The 21,118-nt window shown below is 57.7% G+C and overlaps 1 protein-coding gene across 1 annotated transcript in view; it reads right to left on the reverse strand.

The window, feature by feature from the left end:
* Window positions 1–21,118, reverse strand: part of LOC115082164 (G patch domain-containing protein 2-like) — a 62,341-nt gene that overhangs the window by 27,266 nt on the left and 13,957 nt on the right. Inside the window, exons 2-4 of the mRNA XM_029586421.1 lie at window positions 10,801–10,865; window positions 9,415–9,591; window positions 9,043–9,122 (exon numbers count right to left, since the gene is read on the reverse strand). Of these exons, the coding sequence (XP_029442281.1) occupies window positions 9,043–9,122; window positions 9,415–9,591; window positions 10,801–10,865 (322 nt within the window). The remainder of the gene's footprint in view (window positions 1–9,042; window positions 9,123–9,414; window positions 9,592–10,800; window positions 10,866–21,118) is intronic.

Here is a 21,118-nt window from a genome sequence, read left to right on the forward strand (position 1 = left end):
ATGGGAGGGGATGGAAATGTCCCATTTGTTACACTGGAAAAATGATTATTAGCTTAAACGGCCATAACGTTGAAAGTTCCAGTTTATGGCTGGGTAAATTACAAGTCGCGCTTCCTATAATTAGCAGGCCTGCTCGCTAGAAGCCGTGAATACAATTAACTATTTTGCATTACAATTTAAAGGGGAGGTAAGAAGAAAGCAATGAGCACTGGGATGGGGGTGAGGAGGGGGTAAGAGGTGCTGGGAAGGAGAGAAGAAAGCCAGAGCAGGAAGAGGGTGGAAAAGCACAATGGGTTGCGTGGGGAGGGAAAGAGCAATAGATGCAGGTGGAGGAGAAAGTGTTGGCTACTGGAGAGAGGGGGGGAGAGTTGAGGAGAGCTCAGTAATTGCTGGGAGAGGAGGGAATTCAGCAAGGGGCACTGGGGAGGGGATAGTGGAGGAGAGCATAAGAGGCACAGGGGAGCAGAGTGGAGGAGAGTAGCAGTAGTGTAATATAAGAACATAAGAACATGCCATGCTGGGTCAGACCAGGGTCCATCAAGCCCAGCATCCTGTTTCCAACAGTGGCCAATCCAGGCCATAAGAACCTGGCAAGTACCCAAAAACTAAGTCTATTCCATGTAACCATTGCTAATGGCAGTGGCTATTCTCTAAGTGAACTTAATAGCAGGTAATGGACTTCTCCTCCAAGAACTTATCCAATCCTTTTTTAAACACAGCTATATTAACTGCACTAACCACATCCTCTGGCAACAAATTCCAGAGTTTAATTGTGCGTTGAGTAAAAAAGAACTTTCTCTGATTAGTCTTAAATGTGCCCCATGCTAACTTCATGGAGTGCCCCCTAGTCTTTCTACTATCCGAAAGAGTAAATAACCGATTCACATCTACCCGTTCTAGACCTCTCATGATTTTAAACACCTCTATCATATCCCCCCCTCAGTCGTCTCTTCTCCAAGCTGAACAGCCCTAACCTCTTCAGCCTTTCCTCATAGGGGAGCTGTTCCATTCCCTTTATCATTTTGGCTGCCCTTCTCTGTACCTTCTCCATCGCAATTAGATATATATATTTTTTTTTTAAGATTACTCATTATATTTTTCTACTGTTACTTGTTTTCCATTGTTATCTACTGTTCTATGTATAGCCCATGATCAATGTTGTATGTACAGCTCATGAGCAAGTTTAGCGTTTACTGTAAACCGAGGTGATCTGTATCTCATACAGGAACCCCGGTATATAAAACCCAATAAATAAATAAATATATTATTTTAATTCTATTCTCTTATAGTTTTATGTTTTAACATGATATTATTTATGTATTGATCTGTACATCATTTAAGAGTTTTACTGCTTAAGCAATTAATATTAATAAAGTTAAAGATACCCAACGCGGCTTCCTTGTATCATCTGCAAAGAAGTCTGAAGAAAGCTGTAAGTGTAAATCTCGTATCCAAAACCGATAGAATAAGAAACGGACAGGATTTATCGCACTTACCAATTAGCATCGTTTACAAACCACGTTACCGAACCTTAATGGCGCCTGAGTAATGGGATAAGCTTTAGCATCGTTATTTTTATGTGACGGCGCCCATCTGAACGACGGTATGGAAAAAAGCTCAAATAAATAAATATATTGGGGCAGGAGCCCCCAAAGTGAATGGAGAAGTAACAAGTTGGGCGTTGGACGGCTCTCAGCCGAGGAGTGAGCGGTTCCCAGCTGCTGAGGCCTTTGCGCCCACGTTTTGGCAAGCTCCGAAGAGAAGGTCATTTTTGGGTTACAAACTGCATTGCCGAGGCTGTCCTTCAGGTGTGACAGTGACAAAAGGGAAGAAGGGGCCACGTCCACAAAAAAAAAGAGCTTTTGCTTGAGGCCTACGCGTTGCAACTGCCAGAGACGTGAGTGAGGGCACACGGACAGCAAAAGGACCCCGCGAGCTCTGACCTGAAAGGAGCACTCAGTAGCTGCACTCGCACCGCTTCTCTCATGCAGGAAAGCTTTCTCCTGACTTGTGCGAGCGGGGTACAGACCCCAGGAGACCTTGCGCCCCCCAACAGCACTCCCTCGCAAGCTGCTATTTAAAGACAGCCGTGTAACCGGAGCGGGTTTACTGCCAGCCAATGCCAGTCTGCTGGGACGCGCCCTGGGGGTAGGTACTAAATTCTCACTTCCCCACTGCCTCATGAGCAAGCAGAGCTCTAGACCTACAACCCTGCAATGCCAGGGGGTCCTCACAGAGTGCAAGAGTATGAGCGGCACTAGAAGGGGGGAAGAGAGGAAGAGTGAGAGGTGCTGGTGGGAAGGGAGTGTGAAGGAGAGCTTGAACGGTGTGGTGGGAGGGGAGGAGAGAAGACAGCAAGGGGCACTGGGGAGGGGATGATGGAGGACAGCTTAATAATTGAGGGGGAGGAGAGAAAAGAGGGTTGGCTGGGGGTGGGAAGAGTGGGGGAGTGCATAACAGACGTTGGGAGGAGGAGAAAGGAGGAGAGCTTGCTGGGCACTGGAGGAGGAGAGAAGAGAGTAAGGACCACTCAGGGATGGGAGAGTGGAGGAGAGAAGAGAGGAGGAGACTTGATGAGGTTTGGGGATACAGGACAGCGATAGTGGGAAGGGGTGGGAAAGATGAATTGATTGCGGGGGGGGGGGCAAGGAAAGAGCAATGGATCCTGGCAGGGGGAAGAGGGAAGAAGAGAAAGCAATGGGCAAGGAGGAGAAAGGTCGGCATGGAAGGAGGAGGAGGAAGAATGAAGCCTAACTTTCCACGCAGGCCGGAGCCTAGGCTAGCAAAGTCCCTGCCCGCCCGTCTCACTCCCCCTCCCCATGCACAGAAGCACAGGATGGGCCCCGCGCTCACTGCTTTGTGATTCTCAGCGGCAGACAAGACGTACAACAGGGGACGCCCGCAGGGAAGGGAGAGAAGACACCGCGTCGTGCAGATCGGGGAGTGGGACAGGGGAGAGACTGGAAGCAGAGGTGCAGTGTGCGCTGAACGTATGCCAGGGGGGGGGTGAGGGGAGAGACTGGAAGCAGAGGTGCAGTGTGCACTGAACGTATGCCAGGGGGGTGAGGGGGGAGACTGGAAGCAGAGGTGCAGTGTGCGCTGAAACGTATGCCGGGGGGGTGAGGGGAGAGACTGGAAGCAGAGGTGCAGTGTGCGCTGAACATATGCCAGGGGGGGTGAGGGGAGAGACTGGAAGCAGAGGTGCAGTGTGCGCTGAACGTATGCCGGGGGGGGGGGGGGGGGGGGGGGTGAGTGGGAGAGACTGGAAGCAGAGGTGTAGTGTGCGCTGAACGTATGCCAGGGGGGGGTGAGGGGAGAGACTGGAAGCGGAGGTGCAGTGTGCGCTGAACGTATGCCGGGGGGGGTGAGGGGAGAGACTGGAAGCGGAGGTGCAGTGTGCGCTGAACGTATGCCGGGGGGGTGAGGGGAGAGACTAGAAGCAGAGGTGCAGTGTGCGCTGAACGTATGCCAGGGGGGAGGGGGGGTGAGGGGAGAGACTGGAAGCAGAGGTGCAGTGTGCGCTGAACGTATGCCGGGGGGGGGGGGAGGGGAGAGACTGGAAGCAGAGGTGCAGTGTGCGCTGAACATATGCCAGGGGGGGGGTGAGGGGAGAGACTGGAAGCAGAGGTGCAGTGTGCGCTGAACGTATGCCAGGGGGGGTGAGGGGAGAGACTGGAAGCAGAGGTGCAGTGTGCGCAGAACGTATGCCCGGGGGAAGGGGGGGTGAGGGAAGAGACTGGAAGCAGAGGTGCAGTGTGCGCAGAACGTATGCCGGGGGGGGGGGGGGGGTGAGGGAAGAGACTGGAAGCAGAGGTGCAGTGTGCGCTGAACGTATGCCAGGGGGGTGAGGGGAGAGACTGGAAGCGGAGGTGCAGTGTGCGCTGAACGTATGCCGGGGGGTGAGGGGAGAGACTGGAAGCAGAGGTGCAGTGTGCGCTGAATGTATGCCGGGGGGGGGGGGGGGGGGGAGGGGAGAGACTGGAAGCAGAGGTGCAGTGTGCGCTGAACGTATGCCGGGGGGGTGAGGGGAGAGACTGGAAGCAGAGGTGCAGTGTGCGCTGAACGTATGCCGGGGGGGGGGGGGGGGGGGTGAGGGGAGAGACTGGAAGCAGAGGTGTAGTGTGCGCTGAACGTATGCCAGGGGGGGGTGAGGGGAGAGACTGGAAGCGGAGGTGCAGTGTGCGCTGAACGTATGCCGGGGGGGTGGGGGGGAGAGACTAGAAGCAGAGGTGCAGTGTGCGCTGAACGTATGCCAGGGGGGAGGGGGGTGAGGGGAGAGACTGGAAGCAGAGGTGCAGTGTGCGCTGAACGTATGCCGGGGGGGGGTTGAGGGGAGAGACTGGAAGCAGAGGTGCAGTGTGCGTCTGAACATATGCCGGGGGGAGGTGAGGGGAGAGACTGGAAGCAGAGGTGCAGTGTGCGCTGAACGTATGCCAAGGGGGGTGAGGGGAGAGACTGGAAGCAGAGGTGCAGTGTGCGCAGAACGTATGCCCGGGGGAAGGGGGGGTGAGGGAAGAGACTGGAAGCAGAGGTGCAGTGTGCGCAGAACGTATGCCGGGGGGGGGGGGGGGTGAGGGAAGAGACCTGGAAGCAGAGGTGCAGTGTGCGCTGAACGTATGCCAGGGGGGTGAGGGGAGAGACTGGAAGCGGAGGTTGCAGTGTGCGCTGAACGTTATGCCGGGGGGTGAGGGGAGAGACTGGAAGCAGAGGTGCAGTGTGCGCTGAATGTATGCCGGGGGGGGGGGGGGGGTGAGGGGAGAGACTGGAAGCAGAGGTGCAGTGTGCGCTGAACGTATGCCGGGGGGGTGAGGGGAGAGGACTGGAAGCAGAGGTGCAGTGTGCGCTGAACGTATGCCGGGGGGGGGGGGGGGGGGTGAGGGAAGAGACTGGAAGCAGAGGTGCAGTGTGCGCTGAACGTATGCCAGGGGGTGAGGGGAGAGACTGGAAGCAGAGGTGCAGTGTGCGCTGAACGTATGCCAGGGGGGTGAGGGGAGAGACTGGAAGCGGAGGTGCAGTGTGCGCTGAACGTATGCCTGGGGGTGAGGGGAGAGTCTGGAAGCAGAAGTGCAGTGTGCGCTGAATGTATGCCGGGGGGTGAGGGGAGAGACTGGAAGCAGAGGTGCAGTGTGCGCTGAACGTATGCCGGGGGTGGTGAGGGGAGAGACTGGAAGCAGAGGTGCAGTGTGCGCTGAACGTATGCCAGGGGGGGGGGGGTGAGGGGAGAGACTGGAAGCAGAGGTGCAGTGTGCGCTGAACGTATGCCAGGGGGTGAGGGGAGAGACTGGAAGCAGAGGTGCAGTGTGCGCTGAACGTATGCCGGGGGGTGAGGGGAGAGACTGGAAGCAGAGGTGCAGTGTGCGCTGAACGTATGACGGGGGGTGAGGGGAGAGACTGGAAGCAGAGGTGCAGTGTGCGCTGAACGTATGCCAGGGGGTGAGGGGAGAGGCTGGAAGCAGAGGTGCAGTGTGCGCTGAACGTATGCCGGGGGGGTGAGGGGAGAGATTGGAAGCAGAGGTGCAGTGTGCGCTGAACGTATGCCGGGGGGGTGAGGGGAGAGATTGGAAGCAGAGGTGCAGTGTGCGCTGAACGTATGCCGGGGGGGTGAGGGGAGAGATTGGAAGCAGAGGTGCAGTGTGCGCTGAACGTATGCCGGGGGGGTGAGGGGAGAGACTGGAAGCAGAGGTGCAGTGTGCGCTGAACGTATGGCAGGGGGGGGGGGGTGTGAGGGGAGAGACTGGAAGCAGAGGTGCAATGTGCGCTGAACGTATGCCGGGGGGTGAGGGGAGAGACTGGAAGCAGAGGTGCAGTGTGCGCTGAACGTATGCCGGGGGGTGAGGGGAGAGACTGGAAGCAGAGGTGCAGTGTGCGCTGAACGTATGCCGGGGGGTGAGGGGAGAGACTGGAAGCAGAGGTGCAGTGTGCGCTGAACGTATGCCAGGGGGTGAGGGGAGAGGCTGGAAGCAGAGGTGCAGTGTGCGCTGAACGTATGCCGGGGGGGGGGGGTGAGGGGAGAGACTGGAAGCAGAGGTGCAGTGTGCGCTGAACGTATGCCAGGGGGGGGGGGGGTGAGGGGAGAGACTGGAAGCAGAGGTGCAGTGTGCGCTGAACGTATGCCGGGGGGGGGGGGTGAGGGGAGAGACTGGAAGCAGAGGTGCAGTGTGCGCTGAACGTATACCGGGGGGGTGAGGGGAGAGACTGGAAGCAGAGGTGCAGTGTGCGCTGAACGTATGCCAGGGGGGTGAGGGGAGAGACTGGAAGCAGAGGTGCAGTGTGCGCTGAACGTATGCCAGGGGGGGTGAGGGGGAGAGACTGGAAGCTGAGGTGCAGTGTGCGTTGAACGTATGCCAGGGGGTGAGGGGAGAGACTGGAAGCAGAGGTGCAGTGTGCGCTGAACGTATGCCGGGGGGGGGGGGGGGGGGGGGTGAGGGGAGAGACTGGAAGCAGAGGTGCAGTGTGCGCTGAACGTATGCCGGGGGGGGGTGAGGGGAGAGACTGGAAGCTGAGGTGCAGTGTGCGCTGAACGTATGCCAGGGGGTGAGGGGAGAGACTGGAAGCAGAGGTGCAGTGTGCGCTGAACGTATGCCGGGGGGTGTGAGGGGAGAGACTGGAAGCAGAGGTGCAGTGTGCGCTGAACGTATGCTGGGGGGGGGGGGGGGGTGAGGGGAGAGACTGGAAGCAGAGGTGCAGTGTGCGCTGAACGTATGCCAGGGGGGGTGAGGGGAGAGACTGGAAGCAGAGGTGCAGTGTGCGCTGAACGTATGCCGGGGGGGGGGGGGGGGGTGAAGGGAGAGACTGGAAGCAGAGGTGCAGTGTGCGCTGAACGTATGCCGGGGGGGGGGGGGGGGTGAGGGAAGAGACTGGAAGCAGAGGTGCAGTGTGCGCTGAACGTATGCCTGGGGGTGAGGGGAGAGACTGGAAGCAGAGGTGCAGTGTGCGCTGAATGTATGCCGGGGGGGTGAGGGGAGAGACTGGAAGCAGAGGTGCAGTGTGCGCTGAACGTATGCCGGGGGGGTGAGGGGAGAGACTGGAAGCAGAGGTGCAGTGTGCGCTGAACGTATGCCGGGGGGGGGGGGGGGTGAGGGGAGAGACTGGAAGCAGAGGTGCAGTGTGCGCTGAACGTATGCCAGGGGGTGAGGGGAGAGACTGGAAGCAGAGGTGCAGTGTGCGCTGAACGTATGCCGGGGGGTGAGGGGAGAGACTGGAAGCAGAGGTGCAGTGTGCGCTGAACGTATGCCGGGGGGTGAGGGGAGAGACTGGAAGCAGAGGTGCAGTGTGCGCTGTACGTATGCCAGGGGGTGAGGGAGAGGCTGGAAGCAGAGGTGCAGTGTGCGCTAAACGTATGCCGGGGGGGGGGGGGGGTGAGGGGAGAGACTGGAAGCAGAGGTGCAGTGTGCGCTGAACGTATGCCGGGGGGGGGGTGAGGGGAGAAACTGGAAGCAGAGGTTGCAGTGTGCGCTGAACGTATGCCAGGGGGGGGTGAGGGAGAGAGACTGGAAGCAGAGGTGCAGTGTGCGTTGAACGTATACCGGGGGGGTGAGGGGAGAGACTGGAAGCAGAGGTGCAGTGTGCGCTGAATGTATGCCGGGGGGGGGGTTGAGGGGAGAGACTGGAAGCAGAGGTGCAGTGTGCGCTGAACATATGCCGGGGGGTGAGGGGAGAGACTGGAAGCAGAGGTGCAGTGTGCGCTGAACGTATGCCAGGGGGGGGGTGAGGGGAGAGACTGGAAGCAGAGGTGCAGTGTGCGCTGAACGTATGCCAGGGGGTGAGGGGAGAGACTGGAAGCAGAGGTGCAGTGTGCGCTGAACGTATGCCGGGGGGTGAGGGGAGAGACTGGAAGCAGAGGGGCAGTGTGCGCTGAACGTATGCCGGGGGGGTGAGGGGAGAGACTGGAAGCAGAGGTGCAGTGTGCGCTGAACGTATGCCAGGGGGGGTGAATGGAGAGACTGGAAGCAGAGGTGCAGTGTGCGCTGAACGTATGCCGGGGGGGTGAGGGGAGAGACTGGAAGCAGAGGTGCAGTGTGCGCTGAACGTATGCCAGGGGGTGAGGGGAGAGACTGGAAGCAGAGGTGCAGTGTGCGCTGAACGTATGCCGGGGGGGTGAGGGGAGAGATTGGAAGCAGAGGTGCAGTGTGCGCTGAACGTATGCCGGGGGGTGAGGGGAGAGACTGGAAGCAGAGGTGCAGTGTGTGCTGAACGTATGCCGGGGGGGGGGGGGGGGGGTGAAGGGAGAGACTGGAAGCAGAGGTGCAGTGTGCGCTGAACGTATGCCGGGGGGGGGGGGGGTGAGGGAAGAGACTGGAAGCAGAGTGCAGTGTGCGCTGAACGTATGCCTGGGGGTGCGGGGAGAGACTGGAAGCAGAGGTGCAGTGTGCGCTGAATGTATGCCGGGGGGTGAGGGGAGAGACTGGAAGCAGAGGTGCAGTGTGCGCTGAACGTATGCCGGGGGGGGTGAGGGGAGAGACTGGAAGCAGAGGTGCAGTGTGCGCTGAACGTATGCCGGGGGGTGAGGGGAGAGACTGGAAGCAGAGGTGCAGTGTGCGCTGAACGTATGCACGGGGGGTGAGGGGAGAGACTGGAAGCAGAGGTGCAGTGTGCGCTGAACGTATGCCGGGGGGTGAGGGGAGAGACTGGAAGCAGAGGTGCAATGTGCGCTGAACGTATGCACGGGGGGGTGAGGGGAGAGACTGGAAGCAGAGGTGCAGTGTGCGCTGAACGTATGCACGGGGGGTGAGGGGAGAGACTGGAAGCAGAGGTGCAGTGTGCGCTGAACGTATGCCGGGGGGTGAGGGGAGAGATTGGAAGCAGAGGTGCAGTGTGCGCTGAACGTATGCACGGGGGGGTGAGGGGAGAGACTGGAAGCAGAGGTGCAGTGTGCGCTGACCGGGGGGTGAGGGGAGAGACTGGAACTGGAGGTCCTCCGGGGAAGGCAGCGCGTGTGCCACCATCAGAAGAGAGGCAGGAAAAGGCTGAACTCTGCTGTCTAACGCATGGCACCGGGAGGAGGGAGCAGCAGCTTCTCTGGAAGGTTATTAGAAGGGATACCTTGCCAAGGAGTCTCCTGTGTCCCTTCCGGATGCAGCGGGCGGTGGCTCCAGGCAGGCAGTTCAGTCGCGCGTGAAACCCTGTAAAAAATGAAAGGAGATAGCTGCAGGCAGTCACAACACTTCCGGGGCCCTGCCAAGAAAGGCGATGATCCGGGGTCTGACCTCAAGTCCCTGCGTGGGCCCAGGACTAGGGCGAGTTCTAGAGCGGAGTCTCACCCCATGGGCCAAAAAGCAGAAGTCAGGAAATCTAGATCCCTTCCAGGTGCTTCTGTCATCCGATGCCGTGCAGAGGCCCAACGCCCCCGACAGTGCTCAAATGCTCCTCAGCACTATCCCCCCTGCCCCTAAACTCATCATCGCCAGCGCCTACCTCTCTGTGCAGGGCGAGAGGGCAACAGGAACATGGAGTCGGAAAGCTTCTCCAGGCCAGGCTCCATCCTCTCCGTGTCCGAGCGCTGCTCCGCTCCCCACTTTGGCAGGAGGCTGGGGACGGAGAATCCAGGAACACACTCGGCCTCGTAGAACCAGTCGCTCTGCTCGTCATCCCCTGCGGAGAAAGCGACAGGCGTCACACAGCCCAACAGTCCCTCTCAGAGCCAGATACCCTCAGCAACAAGGAACCGCTGGCAGCACTGGCTGGAAATCACATCCAAAAAATAACCAAATTGCTTTGAAGCTTCTCTCCTGCCGCTTCCTTTCATTACAGCATAGGAGATCTGGACAGAAGCAGAGGGAGGTGCCAGGACAGGTAACAGAACTGTCAGGATAACAATAATAAAATACATTCATTATAAGGTGAGAAAAGACAGACTGCCAAACTCTGGCACAATACAAATAAGAAATGGACGCACATAGCCCCGGTTATCTGTAAAACCCTGCCACGGCCACGTTCCGGCAGATCCGCCAGCGTCACGGAAGCCCCGGCAGACACTGAGAGGATCAGAACTGTCCTAACGAATTCACATTTCATTCGCAGGTGCTGCTACGGAGATCCATTCGGGTCAATGGTCCGCAAGACAATTTTCAGGCATAACCTGTCTGCGCAGTCCCATCCGGCGTGCGGACCTAGCGGTCAGCGCAGCAGGCGCGTCGTACAGCCCAGCTTCTAGGAGAGCCGACCTGCATCTGCGTCCAGGCCCACTGTCTGCAGGCCTCGTGTCTTATTAACTCCTGTTTTCAGCACTTCACTTTAATAAGAAACTCAGGAGCCCATCTGAAGGGGTCAGCACGCTGGTTACTGCTAGAGGACCCGGCTCCGGTGGGACTTCTCCCTAACCTGTCACTCATGCACTTTCGTCAGGCTGAGGACCTCTCACAATAAAGGGACTCTGACAAGCGTTAAATCCACCCCGCAGTCTCAAACAGGCAGCCCAAATGTAATTAGCAGAGACGTGCTGCCAGACCAAGCTCAGCTTCGTTAGGGCGATACGACCAGGCAGCACCCCGAGGGCCACAGGGACCCCAGGCACCTGCCACCTCACACACTGTGAAGCGAAAGGGATGGACAGAGCTCCCAGGAATGATCTGCAGGAGCCTTGCACAAACTCCCCTTTCAATGTTAGCAGGTCTAAAAGGATCAGTACCGTCATTTCTTCTATTCTCAAACAATCTCTCAGGGGAATATCTGGCAGGTCCTTTTTACTGTGGCGGCATGCAATCAGAGTTACAGCAAGATCCCAAGGCTCAGCCTTTGCTACCGAGCTCGTGTACACAGATGGATGCCTTGGGGGTCCCCCAGCCTTCCCCAGAGCACTACCTTGTCTTCCCTCGTCGTTGGTGAAGAGCCCGGGATCACTGCTGCTGCACACGCTGCTGGTGTCACTGCAACCAGAGCAGAAAGAGACATTAATGAGAACGTCCGGGGGCCAGCCTAGCACTGCATCACACATTTGTATACAAGCGAAAAGGAGTTTCAACAAAAGGTTTTCAAACCAAGAATTTTTCTCTCCATTAATCCTAATCCCTATACCTACAAAGCTCTCTGTGTGCAGGTCACTGACAGGGTCCAACAGTGACTGAAAGCAGAACCTGTCACCCTGTGTGCAGATCACTGACAGGGTCCAACAGTGACTGAAAGCAGAACCAGTCACCCTGTGTGCAGGTCACTGACAGGGTCCAGCAGTGAGTGACAGCAGAGCCAGGCACCCTGTGTGCAGGTCACTGACAGGGTCCAGCAGTGACTGAAAGCAGAATCAGTCACCCTGTGTGCAGGTCACTGACAGGGTCCAGCAGTGAGTGACAGCAGAGTCTGTCACCCTGGGTGCAAGTCACTGACAGGACCCAGCAGTGAGTGACAGCAGAGCCAGGCACCCTGGGTGCAAGTCACTGACAGGACCCAGCAGTGAGTGACAGCTGAACTAAACACCCTGTGTACGTCATTAACAGAACAAAGGCAAGACTGTATGTCATGGAAAGGAAAATTGGTTCTTACCAGCTAATTTTCGTTCCTGTAGTACCACGGATCAGCCCAGGACAGCTGGGTTTTGCCTCCCTTCCAGCAGATGGAGACAGAGAAAAACTTTGAGAGTGCCCCCTCTTAAGGGCAAGTGCAGCCTGCGTCTCTTCAGTGTAAAAGTATCAAAAGCAGAGGAAAAGTTTGTAAAGAATCGAACAGTCTAAGAACAACACTTGGTAACGGACCAGAAGAACTGACATGTGCGAACGTGGATCAATAGAAAAGAAGGAAGAATGTACAACCTTCAACAACAGGTAAAGGATCTGCATATCTAAGCATCTGCTGATCCACACGAGCGGACTCTCCAGAGCAAGCATCCCGGGCGGGCGTCTGGACTGATCTGTGGTACTACAGGAACGAAAATCCAGCAGGGAAGAACCAATTTTCCTTTCCCTGTACGTACCCGGATCTGTCCAGGACAGCTGGGACGTACCAAAGCTTCCCTACTCCGGGTGGGACCTGGAGAGTTCCGCTCGAAGAACAGAGTCCCCGGAGACAGGACATCCAGCCCGCAGTGCTTGGCAAAGGTATGCAAGGACTTCCAATCTCCTGCGGAGAGAGGAGCTGGCATTCCGCCCACGAAGTGGCCTGAGAATGAGTCGAATGAGCTTTGATGCCCTCAGGGACAGGGCGACCACATACAATATAAGCGGAAGCAATAGCCTCTTTCAGCCACCTAGCAATCGTCGCCTTGGAGGCCATGCATCCCTGTTTAGGGCCACTCCACAACACGAACAGATGGTCCGACAGACGAAACGGATTAGTTACCTCCAGATAACTAATAGAACTCGCTTGACATCCAAACAACCTGAGTTCCTTGGCACGAGGATCATCCTTCGTTAGATTAGGGAAAGCCGGAAGCTCAACCAACCGATTCACATGAAAAGCAGAAACTACCTTAGGTAAAAAGGAGGGGACTGTCCGAAGGGAAACCCCCGAATCGGAAATACGCAGAAACGGTTCCCTACACGAGAGGGCTTGTAGCTCAGAAACCCTCTTAGCCGAAAAGACCGCCACCAAAAACACCGTTTTCAGAGTGAGATCCTTCACAGTTGACCTTCTGAGCGGTTTGAACGGTGCGTCACACAATGCTTAAGGATCAAGTTCAAATTCCAAGAAGGACAAATCGGACGGACAGGGGAGTTTAAATGTTTAGCTCCCCGGAGGAAGTGGACCACATCCAGGTGCGCCGCCAAAGGTGCCCCAGAAATTTCCCCCTCAAGACATCCCAAAGCCGCGACCTGGACCCGCAGGGAACTGACAACCCCTTAGTCAGTCCGCCCTGTAGGAAGGTAAGGATTTGCGGTGCAGAGGCGCATTGGGGAAAAATGCCATGAGCGCGGCACCATGACTCAAATACCTTCTATACCCGAGCATAAGACATAGAGGTCGAGGCCTTTCAAGATTGAAGCAGAGTGGCAATCACCGTTTCTGAGTACCCCTTCTTTCTCAAGCATCTCCATTCAAAAGCCAGGCCGCTATACAAAAGCAAACCGCCTGGTCGAAAAATATAGGCCCCTGATGCAGCAGGTTCGGAAGATGGCCTAGCCTTAGGGGCCTGTCCACTGCTAGATTGACGAGATCCGCAAAAGGAAAATTAGTTTCTTACCTGATAATTTTCGTTCCTGTAGTACCAAGGATCAGTCCAGACACCTGGGTTGTGTCTCCGCACCAGCAGATGGAGACAGAGTAAAACTTGTCGGGCCCTCTACATATAGTAAGGCGCCACCCACAGCCCGTCAGTCTTACGTAATGTCAAAGCAAATGGAAAAAACTCCAACTAACTAGCTATACCGCCCGAAACCAGGGCCCAGTCAACGAACCCTCAGCTGGATCAGAACTCCCAGAACCAGAGGCCCCAACAACATACAAGTAAACAAAAACATAGAGTGTCAACCGAGCGGACTCTCCTCTACGTAACTCAAAACAAACAGACTACGCGGGCGGGATCCTGGACTGATCCTTGGTACTACAGGAACGAAAATTATCAGGTAAGAAACTAATTTTCCTTTCCCTGTACGTACCAGGATCAGTCCAGACACCTGGGATGTACCAGAGCTGAATTACCGAGGGTGGGAGCCAGAGAGTCCCGCTCACAGAACTCTCCCTCCGAAACCCCCTGAATCCAGGCCATGAACATCCAACCGGTAGTGTCTAGCAAAAGTATGCAGGGACTTCCAAGTCGCCGCTCTGCAAATCTCTTGAGGGGACACCTGCGACGACTCCGCCCAAGAGGCGGCTTGTGCTCGCGTCGAGTGCGCCCGAAGACCCGCAGGAACAGGCTTCCCCTTCAGGATATACGCGGAAGCGATGGCTTCCTTGAGCCAGTGCGCAATCGTGGTACGGGAAGCCGCCCCCCCTCGTTTGGGCCCCAAGCACAAAACAAAGAGATGGTCCGAAACCCGGAAAGGATTCGTAACCTCCAGATAACGGAGCAGGACTCTGCGGACATCAAGTTTCTTCAACATTCTTGTATCAGGATCAGAACGCTCCCCCTCCGGAAAAGCGGGCAGCTCAACCGACTGGTTCAAATGAAAAGCTGACACCACCTTCGGGAGGAAGGAGGGAACCGTCCGTAACGAGACCCCTGCGTCAGAGAAGCGTAAGAAGGGCTCCCTGCAAGATAACGCCTGCAATTCGGAAACTCGTCTCGCCGACGCGATTGCCACAAGAAACACCGCCTTGAGAGTAAGGTCCTTGAGCGTTGCACGCTTAAGAGGCTCAAAAGGGGACGTACACAGAGCGGAAAGAACCCAATTGAGATTCCAAGACGGACAAGGCTGACGCAACGGTGGCCGCAAATGCTTGGCTCCCCGAAGAAAATGCGCCACATCCGGATGTTGCGCTAACGACCTACCATGCACCCTACCCCTGAGGCACCCAAGGGCCGCCACCTGGACTTTTAGAGTACTGCAAGACAGCCCCTTCGCAAGGCCCGCCTGAAGAAAAGCAAGGACATCCGGTACGGAGGGCAGCACAGGATTTACCTCACGCATTCTACACCAATCCTCAAACACCGTCCAAACCCGAACGTAGGCGAAGGACGTAGAACGCTTTCTAGAACTCAGCAATGTGGCTACCACCGCATCCGAATATCCTTTATTCTTCAAGCGTTTCCTCTCAAAAGCCAGGCCGCGAGACAGAAGTGATCCGCGTCCTCCAAACAGACGGGTCCTTGATGTAGGAGCGCCGCCTCCCCTCGGAATCGGAGAGGAGGCTCCCGTGCCAATTGTAGAAGGTCCGCGAACCAAGGACGCCGGGGCCACTCGGGCGCCACCAGGATCACCTCTGCGGGATGCATCTCTATGTTCCGAAGAACTTTGCCTATCAGGGGCCAAGGAGGGAACACATACAGCAGAACGTCTGTGGGCCAGGGGAGGACCAGGGCGTCCACCCCTTCGGCCCCCCGCTCTCTCCACCGACTGAAGAACCTCGGGGCTTTGGCGTTCTGAGCGGTGGCCATTAGATCCATGTGTGGCGTTCCCCACTGCTCGCAGAGGAGGTGGTAAGCTCCCTCCGGCAGCTCCCATTCCCCGGGTCCAGGCGATGTCGGCTGAGAAAATCCGCTTGGACATTGTCTACTCCGGCTATATGTGACGCCGCGATGTTGCCGAGATTCCTTTCCGCCCAGGTCATTAATTGTCGTGTCTGCTCCGCGACGGCTCGGCTCCTTGTCCCTCCTTGGCGATTGATGTACGCCACTGTGGTCGCGTTGTCCGACAAGACCCTGACCGCCTTTCCGCGGATCAACGGTAGAAAAGCCTGCAGCGCCAGCAAGACCGCTCTGGTCTCCAGGCAATTGATGGACCACTGTGACTGAGCTTTGGACCACTGTCCTTGCACCGAGTGTCCCATGCACACCGCCCCCCATCCGGAGAGACTGGCATCCGTGGTGACCACCGTCCAGGCGGGCATAACCAGGGACACTCCACGTGTCAAGTTGTCGGAGCTGAGCCACCACTGTAGGCTGGACCTTGCCCGATCCGATAGTGGAAGTGGCATGTGAAAATCCTCCGACACCGGTCGCCATCGGGAGAGCAATGCGGATTGCAATGGCCGTAGATGAGCAAAAGCCCAGGGAACCAATGCCAGCGTTGACGCCATCGATCCCAACACCATGAGATGATCGCAGACCAGCGGACACCGCAGGGACATCAACCTGCGCACCTGGCCCTGCAGCTTGGACACCCGCTCCTGGGACAGAGACACTCTGCCCTGCTTCGTGTCGAACAGCGCTCCCAGGTAATGTAGCGTCTGGGTGGGGACGAGACGACTTTTGGCGAGATTGACCACCCAGCCGAGGGAGCGCAAAAGTTGTAGTACTCTTTTGACTGCATGTCGGCATTGGCTCTCGTTTTGGCCCGGATGAGCCAGTCGTCCAAGTAGGGATGTACCAGGAATCCCTCCTTGCGAAGCTCGGCTGCCACCACCACCATTACTTTTGTAAACGTCCGTGGAGCGGTGGCAAGGCCGAAGGGGAGAGCCTTGAACTGATAATGCCTGCCTAGGATGCAGAAGTGCAGAAACCGCTGATGTTCCGGCTGAATGCCTATATGAAGGTAAGCCTCCGTGAGGTCCAAGGACGCCAGGAACTCGCCTGGCCGTACTGAGGCGATCACTGACCGAATCGTCTCCATCTTGAAGTGTGGTACGCGAAGACATCTGTTGACCCCTTTCAGGTCTAAGATGGGTCTGAAGGTCCCTTCCTTCTTTGGCACAATGAAGTAGATGGAGTACCGCCCCCGACGGCGCTGCCCCGGTGGAACGGGCATAATTGCGCCCAGGTCTCGTAGCCGGCAGAGCGTATCCCAGACGGCCGCCTGCTTGCCGCGCCCCTGGCAAGGGGAGACCAAAAACTTGTCCGCCGGAATCCGTGCAAAATCTAAAGCGTAACCGTGTCTTATCACCGTGAGGACCCACTGATCCGTCGTGATACTGGTCCATTCCCCGTAGAACTGCTCCAACCTGGCCCCTACGTTTGGCACGGCCGGAGGAGCCGGCTGCAGGGAACGGACCGACTGAACTTCATTGTGAGGCTTTCGGACCCGACCCGGACGCGGGACCGTCACGCCTCCCAAACTTTCTGCCACGAAAGGACTGAGACCACGACGATGTTCTCGAGGATCCAGACCCTGGCCGGTAGGAGGGCCCGGATGGTCTCTGCGGCCGCGACTTCCGTGGTCCCCGAAAACGGGCCCTACCGGAGAAAGATGACCGGCTCCGGTGCCTATCCTCAGGCAGCTTGAAAGCCCTGTTCTCTCCTAGCGACTGCATCAGGTCGTCCAGCTCCTTACCGAACAGCAGTTTCCCTTTGAACGGAAGAGATCCAAGATGAGCCTTGGAGGACCCATCCACCGCCCAATTTCTGAGCCACAGCAACCGGCGCGCTGAAACTGCCGAAACCATGGCCCTGGCCGACGTCCGTAGGAGGTCATGCATGGCATCCGCGCTATACGCTATCACCGCTTCCAGCTGGTTCGCCTGTGCCTCCTCTTCTCCCGAGAGACCTGCATTGGCCTGAAGTACCTGCGCCCAGCGCAAACCTGCCCGCAGCGCAAAGTTACTGCAAATGGCCGCCCGGACTCCCAAGGCCGACGCCTCGAACACCTTCTTCAGCTGACCCTCAAGTTTCCGGTCCTGAATGTCCTTAAGGGCCGTGGCTCCGGTGACCGGAATTGTGGAGCGTTTCGTCACTGCCGACACTGCGGCATCCACTCTGGGAAAACGCAGCATCTCCAGCGCATCCTCCGGCAATGGATACAACTTATCCATAGCCTTACTGACCTTCAGGCCCAAGTCCGGCGTATCCCACTCCCGGAACAGGATATCCGTAGCCGAAAAGTGGAACGGGAATGCCACCGCTGGCCCCTGAAGACCCAGCAGCACCGGATCCATCTTCGCATCTGTACGAGCCCCCACCGGGGGGGCATCCACTCCAACTTCCAGAAGGATAGCCGGGATCAGCGGCGCCAGCTCTTCTTTTTGAAACAAGCGCATGACCTTCGGGTCATCACCTTCCACCGCTGGCCCTTTAGCGTTCCCGGCCTGCACTGCCTCCGTCCCGGCGTGGGTTCCTGAGTCCCCTGGAGCCTCGACATCCACAATGTCCTCCGCAGCCGAACTCGACTCGGACTCAGATTCCTGAGGGACCCCCCGTAAGGGCCGGCGTCCCTTGGGCGGATCCGCGGGCCGCGGAGCGTCCCCAGACCTTCTCTTCCGGGGCTCTGGCTGTCTGCCCGAACCCCTTTTACTCCTCTTCCGCTTCAATTTCTTATATTTAACAAGCTTGTGGAGCAAGCTTGCAAAATCCGAGGAAAAGGAGGCCTCCGAATCCGAAGAGGCCTCCTCCAGACTACGTTCCTCCGGCGACTCCCCGTCCCCCGGGGGGGCCCCCCCGGAGGGTCGCTGCTGCGGGGAAAGCGCTGGGGGCAATCCGGGATCCCCCACGGCCTTCCTCGTGGCTTCTCTGACTGAAGCCAAGATGGCCGCCGTTCCCGCGCTCAGCGGGAACGGATCAGCCCTGCCCCCATCATCGGGCTCCTCGCGCCGGCCGGGGTCGGGGCCCCCGCCCGACCTCAGACGACCCCTCGCCACCTGAAACGCACTTTGTGCCCAGCCCCTCCCTGGAGACGCGCGAGCGCGCCGAGCCGCACGCACGGCACGAGGCCCCTCTGGGCATGTCGCGATCTGCCCGCGGTCGGGAGGGCCGAAGCAAAAACAAAAAATAAAATTGAGCGAGTCGGCCGGACGGACAACGACCCCCCTCCCCCGCGACGAACAAAATACCGGAGCGAGGGGAGAAGCCGCACAGCCGAAAACAAAAACAACTTTTTTTTTTTTTTTTTACTTTACTTGTCGCTGGCCCAGGTCCTGAATGCTCCCTTCCAGCGGGGGTGAGTGAACCGGGCTCCCCGGTGTCACCCCCGACGCTGCTGCCTGCCCAGGCCGGGTCCTCAACCCCAGCAGCGGCCTCAACCAGGGGGGGATAGTCCCCTCAGGACCTTACAAACCCCCCTGGGAGGCTTACAGGACTCGGGCTTCCGCTGCTTTTCTTGCTTGAAGAATTCTTCTTCTTTTACCCTTTTTTTTTTTTTTTTCAAATTCCCCTGACTATCTAAACTCCCTAAGCCAGGATCAATCGAGACTGTGGGTGGACCTGCCCCATCTGCTGGAGACAGAGAAAGACTGAGGGGCTGTGGGTGGCGCCTTACTATATGTAGGGGGCCCGACAAGTTTTACTCTGTCTCCATCTGCTGGTGCGGAGACACAACCCAGGTGTCTGGACTGATCCTGGTACGTACAGGGAACCAGGGTCGCCAGGGCCACTCCAGAGCCACTAGAATTACCCTTCCTGGATGAATCTCTATTCGCCGGAGGATCTTGCCTATGAGAGGCCAAGGAGGAAACACGTACAGCAGCACGTCTTCCGGCCACGGGAGCACCAGGGCATCGACCCCTTCTGCTCCATTCTCCCGACTGCGGCTGAAGAAGTGGGAAGCCTTGGCGTTCCCCACCATTGCCATCAGATCGAGGCGGGGTACTCCCCATCTGTGGGTGATGAGTGACATCGCGCCCAGGGATAGTTCCCACTCCATGGGATCCAGGACTGAGGAAGTCCATTTGATCGTTGTCGATCCCCGTAATGTGTGATACCGCCAGCATGGACAAGTGCTGTTCCGCCCAGGCCATTAGCCGTTGCACCTCGAGGGCTACCTGGCGACTCTTGGTTCCATCTTGGCGGTTGATGTAAGTCACCGTCGTTGCATGGTCAGAGAAGACCCTCACGGCCCTGGAGCGGAGAAGAGGAAGGAAACACTGCAACGCTAGCCGGACAGTTCTGGTCTCCAGGCAATTGATGGACCACTGAGCTTCCACCACCGACCACTGCCCTTGGGCCAACCGCAACTGGCAGACTGCTCCCCAACCAGAGAGGCTTGCATCCGTGGTGACTATCACCCACTGAGGAACTTCGAGATCCGCTCCACGCGTCAAATGCTCCAAGACCAGCCACCAGCTGAGACTGGACCTGGTGGAGTTTGGGAGCGGTAAGGGAAATTGGAATTCCTCCGACCTCGGATCCCAGTGGGATAGTAAAGCTGTTTGTAATGGACGCATATGCGCGAAATGCCCGAACTCCTAGCGCGGAAACCTCAAAAACCTTCTTGAGCTGTACTTCCAGCTTCCTGTCCTGAAGGTCCCGAAGGGCTGTCGCTCCCATAACTGGAATAGTAGATCTCTTCGTTACCGCTGAGACCGCTGCATCCACCTTGGGAAACTTGAGAAGGTCCAGCGCATCCTCCGGGAGCGGGTAAAGCTTGTCCATGGCCTTGCTGACCTTCAAACCCAACTCCGGAGTATCCCATTCTCGGAACATGATGTCCGTTGAAGAAAAATGGAACGGAAAAGCAACTGCAGGACCCGTGAGGCCTAACAGGACCGGATCCATGTTAGCTTCCTGACGAACCACCGCCGGAGGGGCGTCTATTCCCAGTTCCTGGAGAATGGCCGGAATTAGAGGTGGCAGTTCCTCCCTACGGAATAGCCGGACCACCTTGGGATCGTCTCCCTCCACCGCCTGTGACCCTTTTCCTACGACGGACGTAGCGGAGCCGTCCGCTCCCACTTCGTCGGCTCCCTTCTGGGTCTCTTCAGGGGAATCAGTGTCCGCCCCAGGGGAGGAATCGGAGTCCGCCTCCTGTGGGACGCCACGTGGAGGCCGATTCCCCCGCACGGCGCCCTGGGGCCCCTCCGCGACCCCCGAAGGCTTCCTGGACTTCTTCTGCGGTGGAGCCTTGCGAGTTTCACTCCGGCCGCGCTTGCTTTTTTTATATTTCAGGACTTTGCGCAACAAAAGCGCAAAGTCCTCCGAGAATGAACCCGAATCTGAAGAATCGTCAGCGGGACTCCCTGGGGACCCCGGGTCCCCCTCCAACCGCGATCCGCTGTGGAGAAAGCGCGGGAGGCAAGGCCGAAGGCCCTGCAGCTTCCCGCGCCATTTCGCGGCCCGTGGCCAAAATGGCCGCCGCTCCCGCGCTGAGCGGGAAGAGCTCTTGGGGCCTCTCTACGGCGCCCCCCCCCCGCGCGCGGAGGCAATCGAGCCCCCCGAGGCGCCCCGGACGACCCCTCTCCGCCCGGAAGACAAGCCGCGCACAGGCCCTCATGCGAAAGGCGCGCGCCGAGCCACAGGCCCAGCAAAACGAGCCGCGAGGCATGCCGGCGAAGAGGCGCGAAAACGGGGCAACAGGAGCGACGAAAAATAAAAAAAAATTCGAACAAACAGCCTCCCCCCGTCGGCGGCGCCCCCCCCCACGAGCGGCGACGTGAAGCAAGAGAGAGCCGACACAGAAATAAAAACAAACCTTTTTTTTTTTTTTTTTTTTTTTTTTTAACAAAATCGCCTGTCGCTGTCCACTGTCCTGGAGCCCTAATCCAGCAGGGGTGAGTGAACCGGGCTCCCCGGTGTCACCCCTGACGCTGCTACTAGGCCAGCTGGGTCCTCGACCCTAGCAGCGGCCTCAACCAGGGGGGGGTGGTCCCCTCAGAACCTCACAACCCCCCTGGGAGGCAGGGCGAAAGGGACCTAAGGGACAATTTAGAAAAAAAATTACCCAAACAGAAA

The sequence above is a fragment of the Rhinatrema bivittatum genome, unplaced genomic scaffold (genome assembly GCF_901001135.1).
Source record: "Rhinatrema bivittatum unplaced genomic scaffold, aRhiBiv1.1, whole genome shotgun sequence".
NCBI classification, from domain to species: Eukaryota; Metazoa; Chordata; class Amphibia; order Gymnophiona; family Rhinatrematidae; genus Rhinatrema; species Rhinatrema bivittatum.